The sequence below is a fragment of the Quercus lobata genome, chromosome 2 (assembly GCF_001633185.2).
Source record: "Quercus lobata isolate SW786 chromosome 2, ValleyOak3.0 Primary Assembly, whole genome shotgun sequence".
In the NCBI taxonomy this organism is placed as follows: Eukaryota; Viridiplantae; Streptophyta; class Magnoliopsida; order Fagales; family Fagaceae; genus Quercus; species Quercus lobata.
Genome location: NC_044905.1, coordinates 42,025,023 through 42,051,058, shown reverse-complemented (window position 1 = coordinate 42,051,058; position 26,036 = coordinate 42,025,023). Strand labels below are relative to the sequence as shown.

General features: G+C 34.0%; 1 protein-coding gene across 3 annotated transcripts; it reads left to right on the top strand.

Annotated features, from left to right (window-relative positions):
- The first annotated feature begins 2,140 nt into the window (after positions 1 to 2,140).
- Positions 2,141 to 22,586, top strand: LOC115975644 (probable RNA-dependent RNA polymerase 5). Of its 3 annotated transcripts, none has more exons than XM_031096515.1 (20): positions 2,141 to 2,753; positions 3,428 to 3,493; positions 3,665 to 3,782; positions 3,877 to 4,012; positions 4,800 to 4,874; positions 5,017 to 5,206; positions 5,407 to 5,566; positions 5,654 to 5,741; positions 5,873 to 6,016; positions 6,281 to 6,355; positions 6,514 to 6,537; positions 8,271 to 8,377; positions 13,213 to 13,361; positions 13,609 to 13,831; positions 15,172 to 15,397; positions 18,017 to 18,177; positions 20,111 to 20,276; positions 21,348 to 21,486; positions 21,831 to 21,994; positions 22,114 to 22,586. In XM_031096515.1, exons 1-20 carry the CDS (start codon positions 2,411 to 2,413, stop codon positions 22,348 to 22,350), a joined length of 2,991 nt encoding a protein of 996 aa, XP_030952375.1. In that variant the 5' UTR covers positions 2,141 to 2,410; the 3' UTR covers positions 22,351 to 22,586. The 3 variants fall into 3 exon arrangements, 2 of the variants coding, with proteins under 2 accessions (XP_030952375.1, XP_030952374.1); XM_031096514.1 differs by having other exon boundaries at positions 6,466 to 6,537; XR_004088156.1 differs by lacking the exons at positions 21,831 to 21,994; positions 22,114 to 22,586 and adding an exon at positions 21,022 to 21,220 and having other exon boundaries at positions 6,466 to 6,537; positions 21,348 to 21,439.
- The last annotated feature ends 3,450 nt before the right edge of the window (positions 22,587 to 26,036 follow it).

Sequence of the window (26,036 nt, the reverse complement as noted above, 5' to 3'; positions counted from 1 at the left end):
CGCTCTCAAAAATGATAGCGTACTGTAGCATTTTCTATAATTTTAGCACATTTAGCATATCTAATGAGGGTCTGTTTTTGTGTTTGGTGTGTCAAATGTGCCAAATATTTGGCATTTGACACATTTGAGAGACTTGATAAGAGTGCTCTTGCTTTATAAGAATTTGTGAGGTGTGAAGAGTTAAAGATCTCACCTCACCTCAACCCACAATCAAGATCTTGATCAACTCAACGTCGATGCCCACTAGTACTCCGATCAACTCAAACCCAGAAAACACTCTGATCAACTCAAACCCATTAGCACTGGCAACCCACGATCAAGATCTCACCTCACCTCAACGTCAATGCCCACAATCAAGATCTCAACGTTGATGCCTACGATTATGATGAACACTCTGATCTCACCTCAACGTCGATGCCCACGTCGATTCCAATCGGCGATGATGATGATGATGCCAGGAGTGATTGGCGATGACGATGCAAAATGCAACCGGTGAGAGATCGACGATGACGATCGGCAATAACGGATCAAGATCAACAATTTATAAGAGAGAGGGAATCAGTGAGAGAGAGCAGAAAACAATAAATTGAAGAGAGAGGAGAGAGAAAAGAGAATAAAATATATTAATCAGTTATACCATTTTCGTTCGTACAATGGCAAATATGCAACAGCACTGTTCATATGTTGAAAATATTATGACATTTGGAACATCTGATAAAGAGGGTTTTTGGTGTTTGGTATGACAAATGTGCTAAATATTTGACATTTATTAAAGGAAATTTAGCATTTTTAACTCCAAAACCATATGCATTAGAGAATGGTAAACAACACTTTTGCAAATTTTTTTGCAATAGTATCAAAAATAAAATATTTTATCTCTACTCTCTCTCCTCTATCTCTCATCTCTCTCATTTTTTATGTGCTCTTCTCTCTCTCTCGTCTCTGCTCTCCATCTTCTCTCTCGTCTCTCTCATTTTTTTGAATGAGTTTGCTCCGGTGATGATGTTTTTTGAATGGGTTTGCTCTCTCGTCTCTGCTCTCCATCTGCTATCTCATCTTTGTTATTTTTTTGAATGGATTTGCTCCGATAACTCTGGTGATGATTTTTTTTGAATGGGTTTGCTCTGGTGGCTCTGGTGATGATGTTTTTTGAATGGGTTTGCTCTCTCGTCTCTACTCTCCATCTTCTCTCTCGTCTCTGCTCTCCATCTGCTCTCTCATCTCTCTCATTTTTTTGAATGGATTTGCTCCAATGGCTCCGTGATGATTTTTTTTGAACGGGTTTGCTTCGATGATGATGTTTTTTGAATGGGTTTGCTCTCTCGTCTCTACTCTCCATCTTCTCTCTCGTCTCTGCTCTCTCATCTCTCTCATTTTTTTGAATGGATTTGCTCCAATGGCTCCGGTGATGATTTTTTTTTAACGGGTTTGCTTCGGTGGCTCCGGTGATGATGTTTTTTGAATGGGTTTGCTCCGGTGATAATTTTTTTGAATGGATTTGCTCCGGTGATGATTTTTTTTGAATGGGTTTGCTTCGGTGGCTTTGGTGATGATATTTTTTGAATGGGTTTGCTCCGGTGATGATTTTTTTTGAATGAGTTTGCTTCGGTTTTTGATCGGTGGCCTGGGTTTCAAATCAGCGGCGTGGATCGGTGGCTTGGCCTGGGTTTTTGATCGGTGGCCCGGTTTTTGAATGGGTTTGTGTTTGTGTGTGTGGCTTGGCTTTGTTGCTGGTTTGTGTTTGTGTGTGTGGCTTTGTTGCTAGTTTGATGTTTGTGTTTGTGTTTGTGTGTGTAGGTGTGGTGATGGGTTTGGATTGGTTGATCGGTGTATCATGGGTGTGTGTTGTGTGTTGAACCGGTGCTAGAGGAGAGAGGAATAAAAATGGCGGTTGAAAAGCTCATAAAAATGAGACTAAACGGTTGGAAAGAAATAATAAATAATGGGTTAAAAAATAATATTTTAATAAAAATAGAGTTTTGGGTTGTGAAAGTATTATAAAATGGTATAATATATTGATAAAGTAGTATTTTAAAATGGTAAAATAGAACCGCATGCATATAGTGTGGATGCTTTTCTAGTAGGATTTATATACGGTGTGTATATATATATATATATATATATAAATATGAGTGGGTGTGGACTGAGATATTCCCGCTTGATCAGAGCAAGACCAAAACAAAGTGAAAAAATCCAGTACATCACCCCCAACCACGACAAATATGTCACTCCGGTAATAAATTATCGACAGACGACGGTCGCTCTCTCTCAAGTATATGTCTCTTCAATTCCGTTGATTAAAAAACAGAACACAGTAACCATCTACACTCGCCCTCACCGTACTATAAAAATTGAAATCGTAGTCGCGCGAACTCTCTATTTGAAGTTTGAAGTTTGAAGTTTGAAAGTGATGGCGGAGGCGGAGGCGGAGGCGGAGGGTTGGGTGCTGCCGCAGGCGGTGGAGCAACTGATAGAGCAAATATGCAGGGAGCAGAACCAGACGCCACCGGGGACGGAGGTGAGACAGGAGCTGGCGTTGCTCGGTGAGGAAGAGGCTGTAAATTTGCTCCGTATAATAGCGGCCTCGACCATAAAGAAAACCTTGAGTGCCTTTATTATGTACATGATCCGAAAACCCAAACAACCTCACTCTAATAATAATCATACTCCCTCGCCTCACAAAGTACCACGCGTCTCTCCGCTTCACACTCCCTCCTCTCCCTCTCCCTCTGCCCCTGCTTCACAATCACAAGGTATCGACTTCACATTACACACTCTCTCTCTCTCTCTCTCTCTCTCTCTGCGCTCTTCATTATTTGGTTTCTGTTTTCTCTAATAACTAAAAGAGCCAGCCAAGTTTTCAGCTTATTGGGGAATTTAATTTTATGAGGTAAAGGAAATACTGAGATTTTTTCTTTTCCAGGAAATCAAAATGTTTCTTGATCAAAGCTTGTCAACAGTTTTTTTTTTTTTTCTTTTCAAATAATATTTTTAAAGTTTGTTTTCTTCCACCTTGCAAGTAGCCAAGTAGTGATTGTAGCAAATAATTTTTATATTGTATATTTTCAGAATTTGTATTTTTAGATTAGCTTTTCTTTTTTGGTTGTATTTTCTAGATTGTATTTTTCCATTTCCACATGTGATTTTGTAATAAGTTAGAATTAGTTAGTTTGTTAGGTATATTTTCTTAGGCTATCTATTTCTCAAAAAAAAAAAAAAAATTTTTTTTTTTTTTTTTGGCTATCTCTTGTATTGGTCAGTGGATAGTGATCTAATTCGCATACAATCAATAATACTAGAAATTTATTTATCACTCTTTCCCTATTTTTTGACATGTATCAGCAATGGTAAAAAAAAAAAAAAAAGTTGTAAAAATTTTGACGTGACAAAAGAAAACTTAATTAACTGTATATTTTTGTGAGCGCAGATCGTCCAGTTACTCAATCGACAATTCCGGAGAGATGGTCCCAGGCCTCTTTGACTTCACCAAATGGTATTTCATTGAGCCTCCACATGTCTATTTCTTGGACGTTCTAATTTCTGTTTTTATTTGTTGGGGGTGAACTAGTTTAACATGTATAACACTGACACACACACACTGTCATATTAGTGTCCATTGCTGGAATTCTCCTTGACACTGTAAACCATACTATATGATTTTAAGGGTACCTAAGAGGAGACTCATTCTCTTCGAGTTTGGAAAATGCTGTTAGTCCCAAGTTAGCGGCCTGGGGAGAGCTTGAGTTCCGAAAGGCATTCCTAATCCTAAGTTACATCGGGGAGTAAGTTTTCCTTCCTTTTATTTATTTATTTGGCCTCCTGCATAATAAGCTCTGAATATTAAGCTGCATATTTGTTTTTTCTTTTTATATACAGAAACCAGCTCGAGCATGTTGACATATCTGCAGATGAAATTAGATCCTTAAAGCATTTAGGAATGGTAGATTTTGAGGAAAGAGTTTGGAAGGCCTTGGGACAAAAGTACACCATCAACTATGAAGACCGACGAAGGGTGAATATTATGTTCTTATTGTTGTTGACCTGTCATGGTTACTGTGTCTTGGCTAATTTCTTAATCCTTGAGAAGTCCGCTAAAGATAGAGAATCTTTAAGTTCTTTGCTGTGTTTTCTTTTTGGTGGAAAAAAGAGTTTTTGCTTATCTAAATCAGTAATGTCTGCTTGTGCATTCTTTATTCTCTTCCATTTCTATTTTCTGGGTGATTCTTGAATGCATGCCCTCTTAGTATGTCCGCACATAATTTATATGAATCTAGGACTCTTTGGTTGTGTGCTTTTTTATGTTCTAGATCAACTAATCAGGAAATTTCCAACAAAGCAGGAGAGAGAGAGAGAGAGAGAGAGAGAGAGAGAGAGAGTTTTAACCTAAGATAATTTCTAATTGTGTGATATTGTAGAGTTTGCAGAATAATTGTAAGGAGTGGTGGTAGCAAGTTGCCCTGATTTAAAATTCCTTTCTCAGTGAGAATAAACCTAAGCAATTATCCAGTTACTGTGGTTAGGGCCATCTTGCCTATTACCATTAGCATTTTGTATGCAATCTTGTCAAATGTTTCTAAACTATAATGAGGTAATTCAGCTATTGAATATATTCAATTGAATTAGGAAAAAGAAAGGAATATTATCTTCTGCAATGTGGATAAATTTAAAACTAATTTTCAATTTAACCGTTGAGAGTTATGAGAGATAAAATGCTGTACAACTATGTTTTGGTGCAGCCTCCCTTGTATCGACTCCAGCATTTGTCTAATTCACCTTTTCCTATTTTTGGTGTCTTGCAGACTCTTGATTGGGACATGAAAAAGACGCACATTTATCACTGTCATGTTTCTTTGGATGGGAAGTACAAGTTCAAGGTTTGTTGACCCCATCCTCTATATAGAGGGACATTCCCAAACACCTGCAGATGCATGTTCATGATGACATGAGTGACGTCTATTCTGAGGATAAGAGTTCTTTCAAATCTAATTAAACTCATGGAAGTGTAACTATTTTCAGGGCCCATATTTGCACAAAACAAAAACTCACCTACAAAGAGTTTTAGGAGATGAGAATGTTTTGGTTGTCAAGTTTGCTGAAGAGGTGGCAGACAGGAGACAACTGGATATTTCCTGGGATTCTTATTCCATGTACAATAAGATTGCAAGCGAAGGGATTGTTGTTGGTTTCTATCGCTATCGGTTTTTTGGTGAGCCTTTCTTTAATGCTGTTGGAGAGATGTACTTTTAAAATTTTGGTTTGTTTTTGTTTTATTGCAGTTACTTCTCATTGTTATTCCAACTGTACTATAGATCTGAAGCAGTCAAGTCAGGATGTGTCCTTGATACCTTTTCAATTTTGACTTTTTAAAAGATCTAGTGTAATTGATGTTTTCTTTATATTGATTAGTGTTTAAGGATGGAGGCAAAGAAGAAAAGAAAAAAGACCCAACTTCTTCATCTGTCAAGTGTTTTTTCATTCGTAAGGAGTCAATTGAAATGATTTATGAAGCAAGGTCTTTATTCATGCATGCACATCGATTGCCTAGTGTGGCCAATTATATGGCTAGGTATGTTGACAATCCAAAGAGTCTTTTGAGAGCCATATCTAAGAATTTTTCGTAATGATTTGAAAGTTACTTTTACTGTGAAGTCAGGTTTTCTCTTATCTTGTCCAAGACCACAAAGCTAGAAGTTGATTTAGCATCTGTTAATATCCAAAGAATTGAAGATGTACTTTGCACGGTATGATCTTAGAATTATCTTTTCAATGAAATTTCTTGTCCTCCATGAATCTGGTTAAATTCAAATTTTTTTCTTATCCATTTCTCTTCAATATGCATTTTTTCCCTTTTTCCTTTATGGGTAAACTGCAGGATCAAGAGGGTAAAGTTGTCTATGAAAAACCTGAGAAACCTCGTATACATACAGATGGAACTGGTTTCATATCTGAGGATTTAGCTTTGATTTGCGGTAATAATGTACACAGAGGAGAGCGCTCAAGGGATGAAAATATTGCGGTTTGTGATTTTGGATGTGTTTCCTTTTAAGTAGACTACAGATTAAAATAATGAATTGAAAAGTTAGTTTCTTCGAACTGATCTCAGTTTGTTATGTTTCTGTTTCTGTGAGTTAAATGATCTGAACTCATGTCATGGCCGGACTGGATGTTTTGTATTTCATTGTCTTTTTATCTTATGTATTTTTTTATAAAACAAATATTTCGTTTAATCTTCTTTGTACATAACTTATCATTTGATTAATGGTCTCTTTAATAATGTCAGACAAATCCCAGTATTGTTGAACTTGAAAGTAATCTTTTGGCAATGCAACGGCAAGAGTCTAAAGCTCAAGAACCAGTATGTTGATCAAAAACTGGTGTTTCCTTCTCTTTTTGAGCCTTTACTAGTGTGTGTGTTTATTTTGGAATTAGAATTCATTCCCATTTCAATTATTATTTGTTTTCCAGCCTTTGCTAATCCAGTTTCGTCTCTTTAACAATGGTTGTGCTGTTAAGGGAACCCTTTTGGTCAATAAAAAGGTACTTTCTTTTTCATACTCAATTGTCTATTTCCTTATCTTTGTATCGCTTTGTTTATTCAAAATTGGTATTCCCCATATTTTTTCTTATTTTATTCTCAAGCACCAAGTTAGGTAATGTGCATTGAATGAGCGTTGACTTCTTTCTTACTTGAAGAAAGATTTAATTCCAAAGGATCCAACTTTAACTGAAAACAATTATGCTCCTAACACCACAAATGCAGAAATATTGAGTCAGCATTGTTAGGGTAAATTAATTAACCCTAAACACACTTCCTGAGACTAACAAGAATGTAATTTTTTCCCCAAGCTAGCGCTGATGGATAGGGCTGCAAACGAGCCTAGCAAAGTCAAGTCTTAAAAGTTTAAGATTATTCATTTAATTTTATTTTGAACATGAGTCGAGTTTGAGCTCTTTACCAAGCTAAATTACATGTTCAAGCTTGGTTCATTTTTTTGTTGAACAACCATGACTAAAATATTTTGTTCATTAGCAAATCTATGTGAATGATTAACAACTAAATTATATTGAAATTATATAATTTGAGTTAATAAGATAGAATTATTTTTGTTATGAAAGTATAAAAATTAGGTTCATTTACTGTGTAGTGTGTACTATTAAAAATTATATATACTTTTTACTACGAAATGGGCTATTTATATCATTAATAAATGACATAAATAATTTGATATCTTATGAATGTACACAATCCAATATCGAATCTATGCGAATAACTAATAACTAAGTTATATTAAAATTATATTATTTGAGTTAATAAGGTAGAATGTTTTTTTGTTTATGAAAGTATAAAAATTAGGTTCATTTACTACAAAATGGACTATTTATATTATCGGCAAAAATAATTTGATATCTTATGAACTTATACAATCCAATATATATATATATATCTCAAACTTGATACTCATGAGCTTGTGCACGAACATAGCTTGGTTTGTTCACAACCCATTTGATTGATGACCTTATCATTGGATTTTTATTGGAACAAAATATTTTAATGGAGTGGAACATTTGACTTGGGACATTAGTGGAACATATTAGAAAATACTTTGACATGACTCTAATGTTGTTGGTTTTAGTTGAATTGTAAAATATGAAAATTATGGTTAAAAGAGAAGAAAGAGGAAGAGAAGTTAGAGAGACAGAGAAAAGAGAGAAAGGTTAGCACATATTTATTTTACTGCGATATGGCAAGATTACTAGAATACCCCTCGCTAATGTGTAATAACAACCACCTAATGGAAAAATAACAACAGTAACTCTAACAGTTATAACCATGTATCAACTATGTGCCTCACTTATGATGATATCTAATTTTAGATTACTTTGATTAAATATTATTTTTGGCTGCTATAGTGCTAGTGGAAATCACCTCTGACTTCTGTTTAATACTCGCATGATGAAAAGTTCTTATAATTCAGTATCATTCAACCTCCGACTTGCAGCTTTGTGTCTAATAATTATGTAAAATTTAGCAAATTATACTCTGATGTTAGTGTAATACATTATGCTCCTCACTTCAGTGTAAAGAATTCTGGTTTTGGCTTTCATATCTAATATGTTCTGGTTATTAAATGTCCTAAATGACTGCAATGATTGGCTGGTGATGCTCTTTGTTATTTATTTATTTTTTTCTGACTGGTTTTTGATCTAGTTTCCTTTTTCTGCTTCTAATATTGCATACTTTGTTCATTTTCTATATTCAAATTTTGTAGCTTCCTCCTAGAACAATTCAAGTTCGACCTTCAATGATTAAAGTTGAGACAGATCCAAAACTTTCAAATATCAGAACGGTGAATTCATTGGAGATAGTGGGAACAAGGTTTTCATCATTTGACACTTCTATACTATTTTGAAGTTTTATGCTCTCTGTAGTTAATGTGTACTTGTTAATAAGTCATCACTTATATCTGATTTTTCAAAATGGCCTTTGTTTGAAACCATCAAATGTGCTCCGGGTTCAAATGGGGAATAGGAAAATCATGTATAAGGGAGATTTAATTTCTGATAGTCTATCCCGATATTTATTGGTGAATTGTCTATGGTGTTGTAAGTTTACCTAGCAGGCTTGATGAAAAGTCAAGCTTTGCCTGGCAACAATATGAATCCATTTTTAAGTTTTCTTATAAAAAGAAAATAAAGTGAACAAATCAATTTAGAAGATCTTAAAAGTTCAAGAGAATCTTATTCATAGAAAGGTATTAAACCCCCTCGTAAAAAAGAAAAAGAAAAAAAGAGAAAGCTATTAAACCCTACACTAATTCTGGCCAAATGCAAAAACGTGTGGAATTTGTGTCCATCTTTATCTGTGGTAGTGAGATGGAACTTCCCTTGAGTTCCAAAAAATCTTTACAGGTCAAAAAAAGTTTTAAGGATAAACCTTGGAAGTTGACATGACACGGAACACTACAACATTTCTTGAAAAATTAGGAGTCAACACAATAGGGATATGAAAATTAATTAATTAATATTTTTTTGGGTATATATTATAAATTTTTGGGCATAAGTAATTTTATTTTAGGTTTTAAAAATAAATAACAACAATAAAATGTTTGAAAACATATCTAAATTAATTTAAAGGCAATAGTAGATTGATTAATAAAATAATGCTATTAAATAAAAAATGCTAGTAAATATTCTTCATAATTTCATATTTTGTACATTATATCATTATCAATTAATTAATAATAACAAAAAAAAAAAAAAAAACCTCATAAACCATAGCTCAATAAAAAAAAAAAAAACCTAATCAAAATCACTACTCAGTATATTTATTCGAAAGATTGAAAGAGAAACAAAAAATAAAACAGAAAAAAGAAAAGAAAAAAAGAAATGAAAAGACAGAAGATGCGAATAGAGACAGAGTGCAAAGAGGGATGGAGAGACTAACTGTGGTTGATGCAATCAGGATGGCTCTCCGATCTAAGCTTGGCAGTGGCAGGCATAGCCATAGGAGAGCAAGAGTGATGAAGCCATGGAAGCTTAATTTGCTATTACTTTACAAATTCGCCTATTCAAGAATTATTTTATGGGGTTCACGTGTGAAGTCCAATTGAAGTGAAGGTCTTTTTTTTTTTTTTTTAGAAACAAAGGTACTGGGGTTTTGATGGTCTAAGTACCAGTCTTTTACGGTTAAAAGAGTTTTTAATTTGGGTTTTTTAATTTAATTTTATTAGTTATGATAAATTTTGTATGCAGGGTCAAATCTGTAATTTCTACAATTCCTGCAAATTAAGGATATTTTGGTAATTTAGTTGAGTCTAGAATCTTCTAGGGTATTTTAAGTATCTTAGGTTTATTTTCTTTTGGATCCAAGTTAAATATTTATTAGGTTTGCTTTACTAGTCAAACTAGTAATCCTAATCATTCTCAAAAAAAAAAAAAAGAAAAAAAAAAAAAAAACTAGTAATCCTAATACTATAGGAATCCTAATACTACTAGTACAAGTAAGAGTTATTGTTCTGTGTATTCAAAAGGGAGAATGTTGATTGATAAAAATTGAGTGTTTTAAGCAATAGGCAAATTGTCCCTCGTTGATTCTTTCTCCTTATCTCCTCTTTCTAAAGTTACTGTTCACATGTATTGTTTATACAGCTACTGAACAGCTTGTATTTCTCTCTAATTCTTCTTCTTTCCTAATCCTAAACCCACCATAACTATACAGACAAATCCCTAATTTTTCCTACATCAATTTGGATATCACAGCTAAATCCTACTTAAATCCTAACACGAGTTCTTTGCTAAAGTCTTATTCTGCAAACCTTCTGCCACTAAAAAAAATTTATCATCTAGGATCATGTCGATGCTTGAAGAAATATACTCTATGACAGAAACTTTGAAAAGGCTGGGAGATTTTATTTTTGTTAAATTCCTAATGGAATAGCAACACAGGAAGAACTTTATGGTTTAGACCAAAGTTCCTTGAATGATGATCTCGAAGAAGTAGATACCTCTCTTCTTTCAGTTATTAGGCATATTCGTGCTGCACCCAAGCCAGAGGAGGATTGGAAGCCTACTTTAATATTTAGGACCATAGTGTGTTGTGGGACTGAAGCTCAAATGATTATTATTGATGGTGGCAGTGATACAAATATTGTTTTCGCAGCTACTGTTGAGAGGTTGAAGCTACCAATGGAATTGCATCCGAGACCATACAGGGTAGCATGATTGAGATTTTATCATGGTGAAAAGAACAATACACATAAATTTGTGTTCAATAATGCACAAATTGTGTTAAAGCCCATGAATGCAGAACAACTAGAACAACTAAAGCAAAAACAAGAGGCCAAGCCTAAGGAAGATATCAGTGCTCTTGCAATGTTAATCACAAAGGAGCAAGACAAACATAAAATTGATCATGGAAAAATCAAGGTGAAGGAAGATTTTGATGTTACCATCATAGATAAATTCAATAAGGATTTCAAGTTGGATGTTCCTTTAGTTATTGATTTCATCATTTCAAATGAATTTAATGATACGATCTTTTTGTTCCTGATGTGTCCAAAGGTGATTGAAGAGTAGGTGCAAGTTTCAAGTTTGAAGTTTCTTATACTTCAAGACTTTAAAACTCGAGGTCCAGTTTCTTCCAACCAGAGGAGAATGGTGAAGCCATGGAACATTAATTTGCTAGTAGCCTCACCTATTCAAGAATTATTTTATGGGGTCTAGCGTGTGAAGTCCAATTGAAGTGAAGATCATGAGGTTTTTATGGTCTAAGTACGATTCTTTTAGGGATAAAACAGTTTTTAATTTGGGTTTTTATTTTATTAGTTATGGTCAATTTTATATTCAGGGGCAAATTCGTAATTTTTGCAATTACTGCGAATTAAGGGTGTTTTGGTAATTTAGTTGAGTTTAGAATCTTCTAGGGTATTCTAAATATCTTAGGTTTATTTTCTTTGGGTCCAAGTTAAGTATTTATTAGGTTTCTGTTTTAACTTTTAACCTTAAAAGACTTATACTTAGACCATCAAAATTCCATGACGTTCAGTTCAATTGGACTTCACATGTGGACCCCATAAAATAATTCTTGAATAGGTGAATTTGCAAAGTAATAGCATATTAATCTTCCATGGCTTCATCATTTTCCTCTGGTTGGAAGAAACTCGACCTTGAGTTTTTAAGTGTTGAAGTATAAGGTCCTTCAAACTTGAAATTTGCACCAACTCTTCAATCACCTATGGAAGCATCAAGAACAAAGAATCTTTCTTTCCCATCGTATCATTAAATTCATTTGGAATGATGAAATCAATAACCAATGGAATATCCAATTTGAAATCCTTCTATTACATTTTTTCTGTTAACCCTATTCATTATCATGTGATCAGTTGTCTTAAATGAAGTTTTATTTCAAACTTTGAGGTCTAGAGGAAACTTACCAAAAACTAAGGTTTCAATAAAACTATATGAAACTATAAGATTTTATTAAAACATTTTTAGTAACTTTAAGGTTTAAATAAAACATTTTGAAAATTTGAGGTTTAAATTAAACACACCCAAAATTCTAAGGTTTAAAAAGTAACGTGTTGTGAATGTGTCATGACCTTCTCCGTGCTGTGTTCCAATCAAAGAATTGTTTTCTCTTTCCGGAAATGTGCTAGACACGGACATACACGTATTGGCGCGGTAAACGGCACATTTTATCGCTTGTCTGTGCTACAGAGGTATAAACTCTGTTGGCTCTATACCATGAGGCAGTGAAAGAAGATACACAGCCCTACAGATCTATTACATTTCCTGTTTTCCTGAAAAGTAAGATCCTTATGACCTTAAATTCTGCTGAAAATAGCAAATACCTAGTGACAACCTTTTAACTGATGATAACAAAACCTGCTCTCCTCCTGCATTGTCATATCACATGTTTCTCTTTTCGATAGTAGAATTCCAAAACCGATAATTCTTAAGGGACACAATCAATTGCTATGATTTGTAGAACACATATATTTGATGATTCATGTGTTGGACACTTGAGGACATGGCACCCAAGTCCCCCTATATTTGAACTTATTTTGAGACTAGTTATGAATTCACCTACAAAATGCCTGTAATTCTACAGGTATTAGGCATTCTTGTCAAGAAACTTGTACAAAGTTATTATTTTTCTATAACTTACAATCTTTGGCTATTTTCTAGGTAACAAACACTTAAGTCATGATTTGGTAATTGCATTGCCTGGTACTACATGTCTCTGTCAAAAAATTGATACTCCCGTTCATATATGCAACTCATGGTCATGGGCTAGTCCTCATTGTGGCGAAGTGGTCATGCGAATGTAAAATATTCATTGAGAAACTGCAGCCTATGTTGGTGTGCAGAAATGCTAGTAGTGATGGCCAAGATTGTGATTTCTAGGCTAATTCATGCAAAAAGTTCCCTACTTAAATTTGACTTACCATTTCTTTTATTGTTAAAAAAAAAAGTTCTTCTTTGGTGTGGTTGAGAATGTGACAGACTCATCATCCACTATATTGGTAAGTAGTGAGCTTATAATTGACATAATATCTCATCATATGATATTGTGACCACTGGTTTGCTTGTATTGCTGTTTGATGATATAAATTTCTCCTGAAAGAGAAACTTAGATACAATGAAAGTGCTGCTTTTCTGTTTTTAGTTTCTATCGTTTAAGTGGTCTAATTTTCAGTTCTACTCTGCCAGCAATCAGCCAAAGAAAGCGTATCTATCGAGAAATTTGATTGCACTTTTAAGCTATGGAGGTGTCCCAAAAGAATATTTCATGGATATACTTTCAAATGCTTTAAGTGATGCTCATGGAGTTTTCTCCAATAAGGGTGCTGCACTAAGAGGTAGTCTTCCTGTTAAAGGTTATAGCTTATGAGTAGCCATAATTTATCTTCTTTTTAAAAAATAGAATTTCTGGCCTTATTGGAAGCAAAATCTTACATTTTGATTAGAATTCTGGAATTAATTTTAACATTTTTATTCGCTTTTTATTAAATCTTGCTAAAAATAAATCTCATGCCAATACTTTTCTCTTCCATTTACTTGTAGTCCTTGAGTGATCTCCCCTTCAATTCTTTTTTGTTTATGCAGTTTCTTTTAACCATGGGGAGATGGATGATTTTAGTGTGGCAAGAATGATTTTATCCGGGATTCCTCTTGATGAATCATATTTGCAACATCGACTCTCTATACTGATGAAGGAGGAAAAGAAGAGCCTTAAAGGAGGAAAGCTGCATGTACCTGAATGTTACTATTTAATGGGGACTGTTGATCCCACTGGGCTACTTGAAAGTGATGAAGTTTGTGTTATTCTGTACGTATACTTGCTAGACGTTTTCCAGTTTCGTATATATTCAAAAACCATTCTGAGCGTTTATGAAAAAAAAAGCTATATTTACTAGTTAAAAAAAATCAATTAGCTATATTTCTTGATATTTTTAAATGTCTACTTTGTTATACTTACATCTGATTTTTAAACTTCACCACTAAGGCAACAACAACCAAAATTTACCATTAATAATAGAAATTACAACTACACGTAAACTTTCACAAAAAACTAACCCAAAGTTCCAATACATCAAAGGTGCCCTTACACTATCTCAGTAGGCAAAGCATAGTCTATACCTCTCTCACAAGACAGTTTTGCTTCTTAAATCTTACACACACATCAAATCTACACCACCACTCCTTTTACAAGGAGTGACAGACCTCCTTACTTTTTTTCTTTTCAATGTGGGGCTATCACTTTTAATATAATTAGTGACCTCCCTATGATTCTTCTTGCCGATGTGGGATTCTAAAACTAATGAGGAATTCTCTAACCTTCTCCTACATGTGCTGGACTCAACTTTATTATTATTATTATTAGAGAAAAGTTAACGGATGTCCTAAGAACATTGGTTTAAGAAATATGTTTAGAAACTTTTTATTGGAAAAGAAAAAAACAATTAATTTTTTTTTGACGGCTTTTTATATTTCCCATGAAAGTGGTGTCAAAAATTTCCTAAAATGGTTTATTAACAATTGCCCTAAGGGCACCCGTTAAAAGGACTCTTATTACTATTATTATTATTATGTGCAAATGAAACATTTTTTTGCATTTGAGTTAGGATAGTCTTGCATCTGTTCTTTTTTATAGGTTGCTACCTTAAGTTTAACTTTATACATATCTTTTAAATGATGTTTTGATTAGGCATGATTTCTTTAAGTTGAAAATTTAAATGCATTATAAAAAGGTCTAAAATGAATTTGAAAATATCAGTACAGTTGCAATTGTATAAGAACTGTAAGATTTTTTCAAAGCATCACAAGATAAATTACAATAATTTTGTATTCTATTGATAAAAGGTTTTAGAGATTGTCTATATCTTGATCATACTGTTATGTGGTATGCTACTGATACCTTACTCTTTTTCTTACTCAAAAGTATTGTAGTATCGAATATCAATAAGCTTTTTTGTTATATGTTGGGTTAATGACTTATTAATCAGACTTTGATTTGTGAAGATTTACACGAGTGGATACATTTTCTATTTTCTTAATTATCATATGTTAATCTTTTCTTTTATAATCAATGCTTGACAACTTTAGTGGCAATTAATTAGGCTCTTTTTGTACTTATTTAATTTTTTTTTCTTTGAACGATATATGTAGTGATTATGGACAAATTTCGGGGAAGGTATTAGTGTACCGGAATCCTGGTTTGCACTTTGGCGACATTCATGTTTTAAAGGCCACCTATGTGAAGGCCTTAGAATCTTTCATTGGAAATGCAAAATTTGCCATATTCTTCCCTTGTAAAGGTCCACGGTCCTTGGGGGACGAAATAGCAGGGGGTGATTTTGATGGTGACATGTATTGGGTCTCAAGAAACCCTCAGGTTGGTATTTACATTTACTTTAGTTTAAGAGCATTTTTTTTTTCTTTTTATCTGAAAATTTCACTCCCTTGATAGTTGGCATAATCTCAGTTCTAAACGCTTGTCCTACACTCTTTTCAGTATATTAGTATAATGGTATCTATGGTTGCTTTACTTATCTTTCAGTAATTTGCATTGAACATATGCATAGGGATTTGTCTTTTTCAGTGAACCTCATTCAATGCCAACGTTTGGGTCTGAACTTGTTAAATGCTACTCTTAAGTAGTGGTTTCAGCTTGATATAGCACTCCTTAATTCTTCCTTTGTTTCTCTTAGGTACCTGTTTGCATCTCACTCAATGATTTTCAATTGGTTCTTGAAAAAAATCTCATTAGACTGCGAATCACATATGCAGCGGATTAAGCAGATTATATCAACAAGTTACATAATTTCCAATCAAATAATTCAACTTAGTTATTAAACCACAGTAACCAATCACCAAATGAAAACAAGAATAATCAAAGTAGTAAATAGCACATAGATTTTGGTGATAAAGTGGAAAACCTCTGAAAAACCTCTTTAATGTAAAAACCACTACTGGGATCTAATCCTGTTAGAAAGTCCATTATAAAAGAAATAGTTAAAAATAGTCTACTCTCAAAACCCTTGAATCTAGACTCTATTGTAACCTTACAAAATGCCTTGTTTGCCTTCTAACTACAGTAGCCCATTCTTCCATATGGATCTTCTCCAATAACATCTCGTCCACACCAAACAGAACTACGACACTCTTAAAAAATCCGTAGAAGATTTGCAGCAGTGAACTCACTAGAATCAAACTCTGAGGTTACAAAGAAGTCTCTTATTTACGCACTTTGGAATTGCAAGGTGAGTGGGTACACATGATATTTCGGTTGGCTTAAGAGAGGAGGCTTCAAGATTTGAATCTATTAGCTCTGGTATGGCAGCCTTCCATTGGTCGATAAGTCGTGCATAGGGCTGGAAAACCCAGCCCACCTGGCCTGCCTGGACTGACATGGTGACCTGTGGTTGTCTCCGAGTGCATAGGCAGTCAAGTGGTGGGTCTTGGTTCTTGGGAACTCAGTTTTCAGTTTGAGTCTTGGGTTCCTGGATTCCTGGACCCGGCAAAACTGACCTAACCAATCCCTTGTCTCTCTCTCTGAGTCAGACTGTGGGAGTTCCTTACTGACAGACAAACTGTTCATCTTAAATGCCATTGGAGTTATAGTAGTTGAGCTCGAGATCTGGCATCTCTCAACCTGTCGAGGTCAAGATCTGGCCACCAAAGTCTGGATCTGACCATGATGGTCAAGATCCTCGTCATCTGTTGTTGTTTCCCTTGTCTAGATATCCAATTAATAACCCGACAACTCCGTCTGTGAAACCCAATAGCTTAATCAACTGATAACCCGCTGGTGCTTGGTTGGCATCAGTTGACCTTCTCTCCAACCCGCTGCCATTGGGTTGAGTGATGGTTTCAGGGAAAACCTGAGCCCTTCTGACCTGTGAACATCCATAGTCATGCAACATGTGATTTATATAGATGCACAAGATAAGGGTAAACTTTTGCAAGAATCCCTCTTCTAGCAGAACCTGGATTATGTTTCTACTGTCTGCACAATCTCCATCAAGCGAAATTCGAGCAAGTATCTTGCAAATTTTTTGTCTTCTTTAAGGTTTTGGTCGTGTATATTTGATTTTTTTCTTAAGCAAAATTCTCAGCTTCAAATTTCTTCAGCAGTCTTTGTAGCTTCTTGAAACGATTTCAAGCTAACTTAATCACATCAATTGCAAACACTTTTAATTTTAGTTTTATATCAAGAAATTAACTTACATCTAAAACCTAGCAATTACATCTCAAACTTTTCATGGAAGCATTATTTGCTTACGTTGTGTGTTCATTACTCTGTCTCTTAGCCAATATTTACCATGCAATTACTTTGTAACTTGTGAATATGTTGTTTATTGACAGCTCAACTGTAAAACATTGGCTTGCCAACATTGTTGTCTTCAAAGTTTTTGACTTTAAGCATGAACAGTATAAAACAAGTAAATTCTGACTTTTGATGTCAACTATGTTGAATATTTTTACTTTTGACATCAATAGCATGTCCTGGGCTATCTGACGAAATAAAAGTTTACTTATCAAATCTTCATTAATTAACACGGTAAGAACATGATCTTTGATCTTATATAATATTTAAGTCTCCTTAACTGAAGATCATGGATCTTGTGAGCATATCATTTTGCACCAAATTGACATCTCAGTTTTGGTATCAATTTTAGAATTTAAGATACATATTTATATTGGTTGATAGGTCTAATTTCAGGCTGTCTGGTGAAACTGAAAAATTGTTACTTTCAACAATTATTCAAGTGTCGAAATCTTTAAGGAAAAAAAATGATACTGATATACACTGAATCATTTATGCGTTGAGTAAATAAAAAAATGGTAAATGATTGTTGGTTAGGTAAAGGTTAATATCTTGAAAAGAATGCTAAGATTTTGCCAAATCAACACCAAACGTTCAAGCTTCTGTTTAGTACCTATTTCAATTTATAATTGACATTATTTAGATTCTTTCTACATTGACCATTTATTATTGAAATTACTTCAGCTATTGGAACATTTTAAAGTGAGTGAACCTTGGACACCATCTTATTCAGTGCATAAAGTGCCCAATAATGCTATCCCCCTTAAAAAGCCAACCGATTTTTCATCCATGGAACTTGAACAAGAGCTTTTTAAACTATTCCTGTCAACCAGGTTTCAGCCAAGGTATGTATTCTGCCTTGTACCTTTTATTTTTGTTTCAAATGTGAAGGTTTATGCAGATGTCATTAAGCTTTACTATCTTGTGGCTACTATGTACCCCATATTTATTGATTATCATCCTAAATTCTACTTTTTTATTTTGTAATGAACAAGTATAGGTTGCGGAAAAATACTGTTTGAAACTTTTTTTAATTTTTAAATTGATTACTCTTTTGAAGTTTCAACTTACTGTTGGATCTCTAAAAACTGCTGGGGTCAATTTTTAATGCTAAACATAAATCAGATAGAAGTCATATTGTAATGCCCCCAACCCAACCAAGAGGCTATACATGTGGCAACTGCCGTGCACTTTTAAAGGTTTCACTTAACAAGTGTGCAAGGCCTTCAAAAAGAGCATAACTAACCTCAAATAATCAGTAAGTAAAATCAAATCCAACTTCCATCGATAATTTAAATGCCAGTCTCCAAAACATCAATGAAAATAAAGTCCAATCATTTGGAATTTGGTTCTAGGGTGCTTAATGTGGATTGTGTGGTTGGAACGTAATCGTTGATCTTTCGAGGACAAGGAGAAGACGTTGGATGAGTTAAAGGTTTTAAGCCAATGCAGTCTTTTGGAGTAGTCTCGTTGTTGGGGTTTTACTGATTGTTCTTCTCTCTCTGAGTTTATGTCTTCCCTCAGCTTAGTTTCCTGATTTCTCTCGTTTTGTTGTGCTGTGTGTTTCTTTTTTTTTCTTGTTGTTCATCATCATGAACATCTTGTACTGTTCTCTTTTTTTTTTTTATCATTAATATTAATTTTCTGTTTACCTATAAAAAAGAAGAAAATAAAGTCCAATCTCAAGTGCATAAAATACTAATGACAAGAAAATTCTAAGAACCAAAATCCATTCTTATTTCAAAATATTCCTATACTCCTCTCAGGAGCACACCCCAGTGGAAGCCCCATCGCTTGCTATTCCTTAAGATCCGAATCTGAAAGGGGGAAAAGGGGGGGAGTGAGTTTGACAACTCAATAAATAACCAAGTCCTAACAAGCTGGATCAACCTTTCTGGAAATCAACCTTTGTATAACCTTGTTAAGAACTCCAGCAGATGAACCACACTACAGATATGACATTTGGATCCAATGAAATTAACACCGGACTCTAAATAAATATAATAATCAACCATCTAGGAGATTCAATCCTAACCCTTTTAATGCTTCATAGTAATACCCATTGAAAACTCATACCGTTTCACAATTGGCTAGTTACCCTACGCAAAATTCTAAAATTTCAGATATTTCTATATGGGTTTAAGATTTAGAGAAGAAAAAGGTTTCCTAGGGTTCTAACCTCAATAGAGTCATCAAGCTTTCTCTCCTTGAGTATCTTGAATAGTTTCCTCTCTTAGATTGTCTTTGTCTATATATACTAGGGTTACAACCTTATTCTCTAAAAGCCCCCTTAAAATATTAAATATATGATATTGGCCCCTTAGAAAGATTTACTAATTTATTAATTCTTAACAAGCGTGCAAGGCCTTCAAAAAGAGCATAAATATATAGTATTGGCCCCATAAATATGTTCTTTTCTTTCTATGATCAAGTTGAATGGTTTCCCATGGAGCATGGGCACTTCATTTGGGGTGCCATACCCATGGTTCCTAGGTAAGGGTAATAAGGGTTAATTTTTCAAAGATCACTGAGTTGCCGTGTTGTATCCGTACTTGTACCCGTGCTTCCTAGATGGTTTCCTCATTACCTCAAAAAAAAAAAAAAAAAAAAAAGTGGTGGTAGTGGATAATCTGTCTTATTAGAGAACTGAGACCATGGTTCCTAGCATGGTGTTTTCTTGGAGTTGTTTCTTATGTAAAAAATATGGTATGCTGATATAAACTTTCCTTAATATGAGGTCATGATGCTTATATTCAAATTACTTTCTTCTGTTTACAGTTATGCTGTAGGTGTGGCAGCAGATAGCTGGTTGGCACTGATGGATCGGCTTCTTATTCTGGGAGATGATTGTACTGAAGAGAAAGTTCGTGTGAAAGCAAACATACTAAAATTAATTGATATATATTATGATGCTTTAGATGCACCCAAAAAGGGTGGACAAAAGGTTAGTTTTATATATTTTTTAAACATTTGATAGATATTCAAGGAGTCGTGACTATGCACCTGTTGCAATGTAGGTCTGTATGAATTTAGGCTGAATATCTAGTGATTGCCACTATTCATATCATGACCTTCTCAGGCTGAAGTTTTCAGAACTAACCACCTGGTTACGTCTCCTTTTTGTAAACTTCAAAGATTGTTTTTTACAGTAGATTGCATTGAGGCCATGTGGCAAATAGCACAGATGAGAATTATTTTCCTTAGATTCATCCATTTAAATAAAAGTGGACCAACAAGGACTTTAAACTTGTGAACCAGGATGTTCAGAATATGTCAATTGATCCAAGTAGTTTTGATTAACAAACTAGTAATTGAAGGTTTTTCCTTTGAAGTGATGCATATGTTGGATTGGACTTCAGTCTTTAGATTTTTTACATCAGAATTAAGTGTCAAAAGGATTAATTTTTGCAACCACTTGGGAATTCTATTGCACCTCATTTATTCTTCTAATTGATCTGGGATTCCAAAATCAACAGAGAAGTCTCTAAACTTCTGGTATTGTTTTGTAAGGATAGTTGGCTTCTTTGATTTGCTTGATTTGTGCCAATTTACAAAAAACCAATGTGGTGATTATGGCCATATCTTCTACTTAAGTAATAGCATTTTTGACTTAGAGTTATAGAATGCTGGCTTGTGCACACTCTGCCAGAGTAAATCCCCTGCTTGTCTAATGTGTCTTGAATTTTGAGGTCCAATGATGCCTGGAAAGAAAACTTTGTGTGAATATCGATGAATATGGGCAAAATTGAAGGCAACAATCTCATCAATAGGTGTTTGGTGGTTTAATGTGATGAAGGACACTTGAACATTGACAAAATCTGGAAGGGCTTTGTTGTTGTTTTATGATAGGATATTGTTGGGAGCCCTTAGTGGTTTTTAGAATTCTGTGTAAGTAGATACCCACGCCCACATTTATGTCTAGCTATTTTGTATTCTTGATTCTTGATCTCCCAAGTTGCCTTGTAGTGACTGATTCTATCTAGAAATTTGTAATTATTGTTGTTATTATTTGCAGATTGAAGTTCCAAGAGAATTGAAGGCTGAATTGTTTCCACATTACATGGAGAGGGATAATTCTTTCAATTCAACATCAATTTTGGGTTTAATTTATGATACGGTTAATAAATATCAAACAGAAGATCAGTCCATGAAAGGTGAGGATTCTTTTTTACAATTGCAGTCTTTTTTCCAATTAATTTTTCCCCATGGCAGCCCCTAGACTGTTTAATGAATAAGAAAGAAAAGATATGGTAAATCTAATGTTTTAAAGGACAGAAGATGGACTTCAGTGGCAAATTTTCTTCTTCAAATTATGTTCTGCAATATTCTAATTAAAATGATAAAATTGTATAGTTAGAAGTTTTGAACATCATATGGTGCTTAAACTCATGAAATTATTGAATTGGCTTTTGAAAGAAGTTAGTTTCTTTCTTATCTTGTGCTATTCAGAGAGCATCATGTAACAAGAATTGTTATATGTTTTCTTTGCACCATTCAGAAGTTCGGAAACTTCCATGTTTTGATGTTGAAGTCCCTGAAGCCTGCATGGAAAAATGGAAGGAACACTATGAGCAGTATAGGCAGGACATGACCGCAGCCTTGCAGAATGGTTGTGAGGGGAAAAACGAGGCTGCTGATGAAGTCATAAAGAAGTATAAGATGGTGATGCTTTAGCTTATGCTTCTTAAATTCTAGAGTATTCACTCCAATGAAAAGTAATCTCCAGGTTGAAGAAACCCCTTTCCTTTTTATTGCTTTGCTGACTACTCATTTCATTGTAGATATTGTATGGTGCTACAGATTTTGAAGAGCGTAAAAGGGGGATAGATGAGGTCTACAACGAGGCTCTTGCAATATATCACGTCACTTATGATTATGCTAATCACCGAAGAGATGCCAAATATTGTTTCTTTGTTTGGAGGATTGCAAGTTCAGCCCTCCTAAACTTATATGCCAAGAAACAAGATGAAAGGTCCTTTGTCTGTCTCAGATCTGTTTTACGGGAGATATTTAATTAGTTGACGGAATATTGTACAGTTCATCGTAGTTCATCATAAAGAAAATAACGTCTTTGAGTGTAACATATTATTTAAAAGAGGTAGAGACTAGAGAACATATGTATAGTATATTTTTTGGTACCTCGCCTAAAGAAAACTAGAATTGGTTAAAATTGTTTAGGTTCCACGTAGTGGAAATGACAAATGTATTATAAGTACATAATATGTTATATCTAGCTCCTCAAACTATCAAAGTATGTCTTCTCCCGTGTGAGTGTTGCCATTTTCTTTGTGTAGTCTGAAGACACTATATCGGTAAAAATCGTATTCATACCGTAGTTAATGTTTGTTCTTGCTTGGTGAGAGTGTAATTAAGTGTGTGTGTTTAACAGTTGTTTCTTAAAAAAGAAAAATGTTTGTTCCTGATAACATAACCATCTGTAAATCTCTTAATGAAGTCAAAATTTCTGGGTGCAAAAGCACCAAGACATTTAATGCTAGATTGAACTTCAACTTGTTCTCAACCCTCTAACCAAATTTGAACAATTCTGACTTTTTCGAATTTCATCGGTTGGGAGGTTTCCAAACGCACGTTAACTGGGCCCGAGGTGTTTGAACTATGACTATGAGATGTCCCAAAATGTCTTCTTTCTAAAATCAGAAGCCACATGTTTACAAACATTCATATTAGTTATTATTTCCTTAATTTTAGGTACTTTTAATGTTGTTTAGTTAAATTAGGGCATTGTAGATTTCAAAGGTAATTTAGTTTTCAAATTAATAACATTCAGACTATCTATTTCTTTTTATGGTGGATTCTAAAAAATTATTATCTTGTGGATTCAAAGAACCACTTGTGGATTCGAGATTCATTATTAGAAACTAATCTTTTAGTTTTTATTTCATTTAAGAAAGTATCATGTGTGCTTTCTTCAGGCTTCCGTGACATCAATTGGTATTAGAGCTTGACTTATTTTGGTTTGATGGCTAACTTATGAGATGGTAGCAATTCTAATTACAGAAAACTTAGGCTGCTTTTGTTTCGGCAGTAAATAGTTTCCGGAAAATATTTTACACCACTGGGTGTGTTTGGATTTTCTCGGAAAATTCAATCAAATGGAAAATGATTTCCGTTGACTGTAAATCATGCGTTAAAACCCTGTAAAATATTTTACACTTTTATTTTCCCTACAATTGATTTCCATTCCAGGAAAATAGAAGAGAGAGAGAAATAGCAAAACCAACGAGAGCTTCGATCACCACTTCCAAGCACCAAGATCGATCCACCCAAAACCGATCTCGTTCTTGACCCAAAGCTAACCTGCGCCACCGTTCTCTCCATCATTCTCGACCGTCGATCTATCTCACTTTCCCTCGACTATCGGATTTGATGAATTTTTTTTTTTTGGTTTTTGTTTCTCAATCTCGACCGTCGATCTATTGAGAAAATTTGGTATTATATATTTGTTTGGAAGCTGAGAAAATGTGAGTAACAAGTAAAAAATGTGTTTTCTATAGTATTTTCAAGAATACAATCAAACACCAGAAAATATTTTTTAAAGCATTTTTTGAAATGCAACCAAACATTTGAAAATACTTTCATTTCCCGAAAATATTTTCACCCGAAAAATATTTTACATTGAAACAAACGCAGCCTTAGCAAGTATTACGTGGTGTACAACAAGCATTTACAAATATCTTTGTTAGGATGGTGCCATTTAAGCTTGGAGACAATAGGGATAATTGCTACGGAGATGTAACTTACGGACAACCTATTGGTAAGAAAATTTTACAAGACCTTATAAAAGAATTGCTTTCTTGATTAGACTGCTTGATCTAGATGATTTATTTGACTATGAGAATATTTTTTATGATAGAAAAGTTAAACTTCTTTGTGTAAACTTAGTGAGTATGCCTTATGTTGGTGGGAACAAATATAGTCTGATAGAGTCCGACAAGGTAAAGAAAAAATTCATTCATGGCCAAGGATGAAAAGGATGCTTGTTATTAAATTTTATCCTTTGGATTGTGATGAACTTTTGTCATATACAAAACATGATTATTATTGGCCAAGAATTTCATACTTGAATTATTTTGAAAAGTCATATATTCCACCATTAAGGGGAAGAATTACATGTTGAAAAAAAAAAACTTTTTTTGAAGATTATGTAGAAGTCAAAGAAGAAAATATAGAGATTTATGAGGAAATAATGAAGGCCTTATATTGAAGAAGAACCTCTAATCAAGATTGTGGAGGAGATTAATGAAGACCCTATTATAGAGAAAGACTTTGAAGTCAAGATGGCAGAGACCATTAAGGAAGAAATTGAAGAGGAAGTTTTCAAGGAACTCAATAAAATCAAATCATTGCCTATTTTTATTTGGTAAAAAGAAATTCAAGTTGATTTGTTTATTTCATTGATGACTTGCAAGTATAGAAAGAAGATCAATGGGTTCAAGTATTCCAAATATTTATTTGCTAGGAATGGAAGATTTTAGATCTCAAAGATGAACTCGAGGACGAGTTTGTTTCAAGTGAAAGGGTTTGATGTAGGACGAAATCTCCAAATTAATTTTTAAGAGAGCAGCATGTGTTGTTTCTTTAAACTTCTATGACATCAATACCCTTACTTTATTTTAAGGAGCATTTAAAAATTTGGTTTTGTAAATAGGACCAACAATTTATTTAATTGTAGTTTTGAAAATTTATACTTTTTATTTTTACAAGAGACAAGGTAATAAACAACGTTTTCTTAAAAAGTTGAGTTTTCGAAATAAGACTAGCAATTTGGAATGGAAGGAGTAATTAATTAAAAAGAAAAAAAAAAAAAAAGATCCAAGGAGAAACAAGTTGTGGGTGGGCACCTAAATATATCAAGTTTTAGTTTCTTAGTAAAAAATCTTATAACTCAACTAGTTGGTGTTTCTTGATATGTCCATGGTATCTAACCAAAGTATAAAAAATAAATAAATAAAAAAGTTCGTTCTTTTTTTATTTTATTTATTTAGTCATGGTGTCGGCATTTGATAAAGTTTTTTAGTGTGTTGTGCAATGATCCTAGGATGGATTGTGTCTTTTTGCGTGTCTTTTAGCTCTGAGGTGTTTAGTGTGTTGTATAAAGAAAGTTTTCGGTTACATAATTACATTGGGGATGATTGGACCAAAAAAAAGAAAAAAAACTGGTAGAGATAGCGTGTTGAGCTGAGCTGAAACCGCGTATTCAGTCGGTGGGTCTGTGTGCGTCCAAACTATATATTAAAGACAAGTCCAAGAATCACATGCAATTAATTAATTTATCTAAGCGGTGGGGTATCTTCTTTCGTGATAAGGTAAAATTAACTTTTGAATAAAATTTTCGTCCATTCATTTCTCTGGATCTTGAAATAAAAATTAAAATATAATCATCATAGATTCATAGCGGGGTGGGGGTTACTTTAATAATTCTCGTTTTGTTTGTTGTTTTCTTAATCCAGTAAATTTAAGCTTACTGGCGTGAGTGATTGTGCAAAGTGGACCCTCAAACTGAAATATAAAAGGAGTATTGACATTAGATATAAAAAGAGGAAAGTGTCTCGATCTCCATAGTGATTAGAGAATATCCTCCATGTTATTCTTTTAATATTCCTAACAGATCCTCTTCAACACAACAGTACGTACACTTGTATTTGTAACCAAACCCACGCACTCATAACCCCTTCTTCTTCTA

What these genes read in the sequence shown, in the direction of transcription:
- LOC115975644 (XM_031096514.1), top strand. Translation starts at nt 2,411, where the DNA reads ATGGCGGAGGCGGAGGCGGAGGCGGAGGGTTGGGTGCTGCCGCAGGCG. An exon ending in CCCTTTTGGTCAATAAAAAG is followed by an intron (nt 6,538 to 8,270) that starts GTACTTTCTTTT and finishes CAAATTTTGTAG; the next exon opens with CTTCCTCCTAGAACAATTCA. An exon ending in TTGGAGATAGTGGGAACAAG is followed by an intron (nt 8,378 to 13,212) that starts GTTTTCATCATT and finishes CTACTCTGCCAG; the next exon opens with CAATCAGCCAAAGAAAGCGT.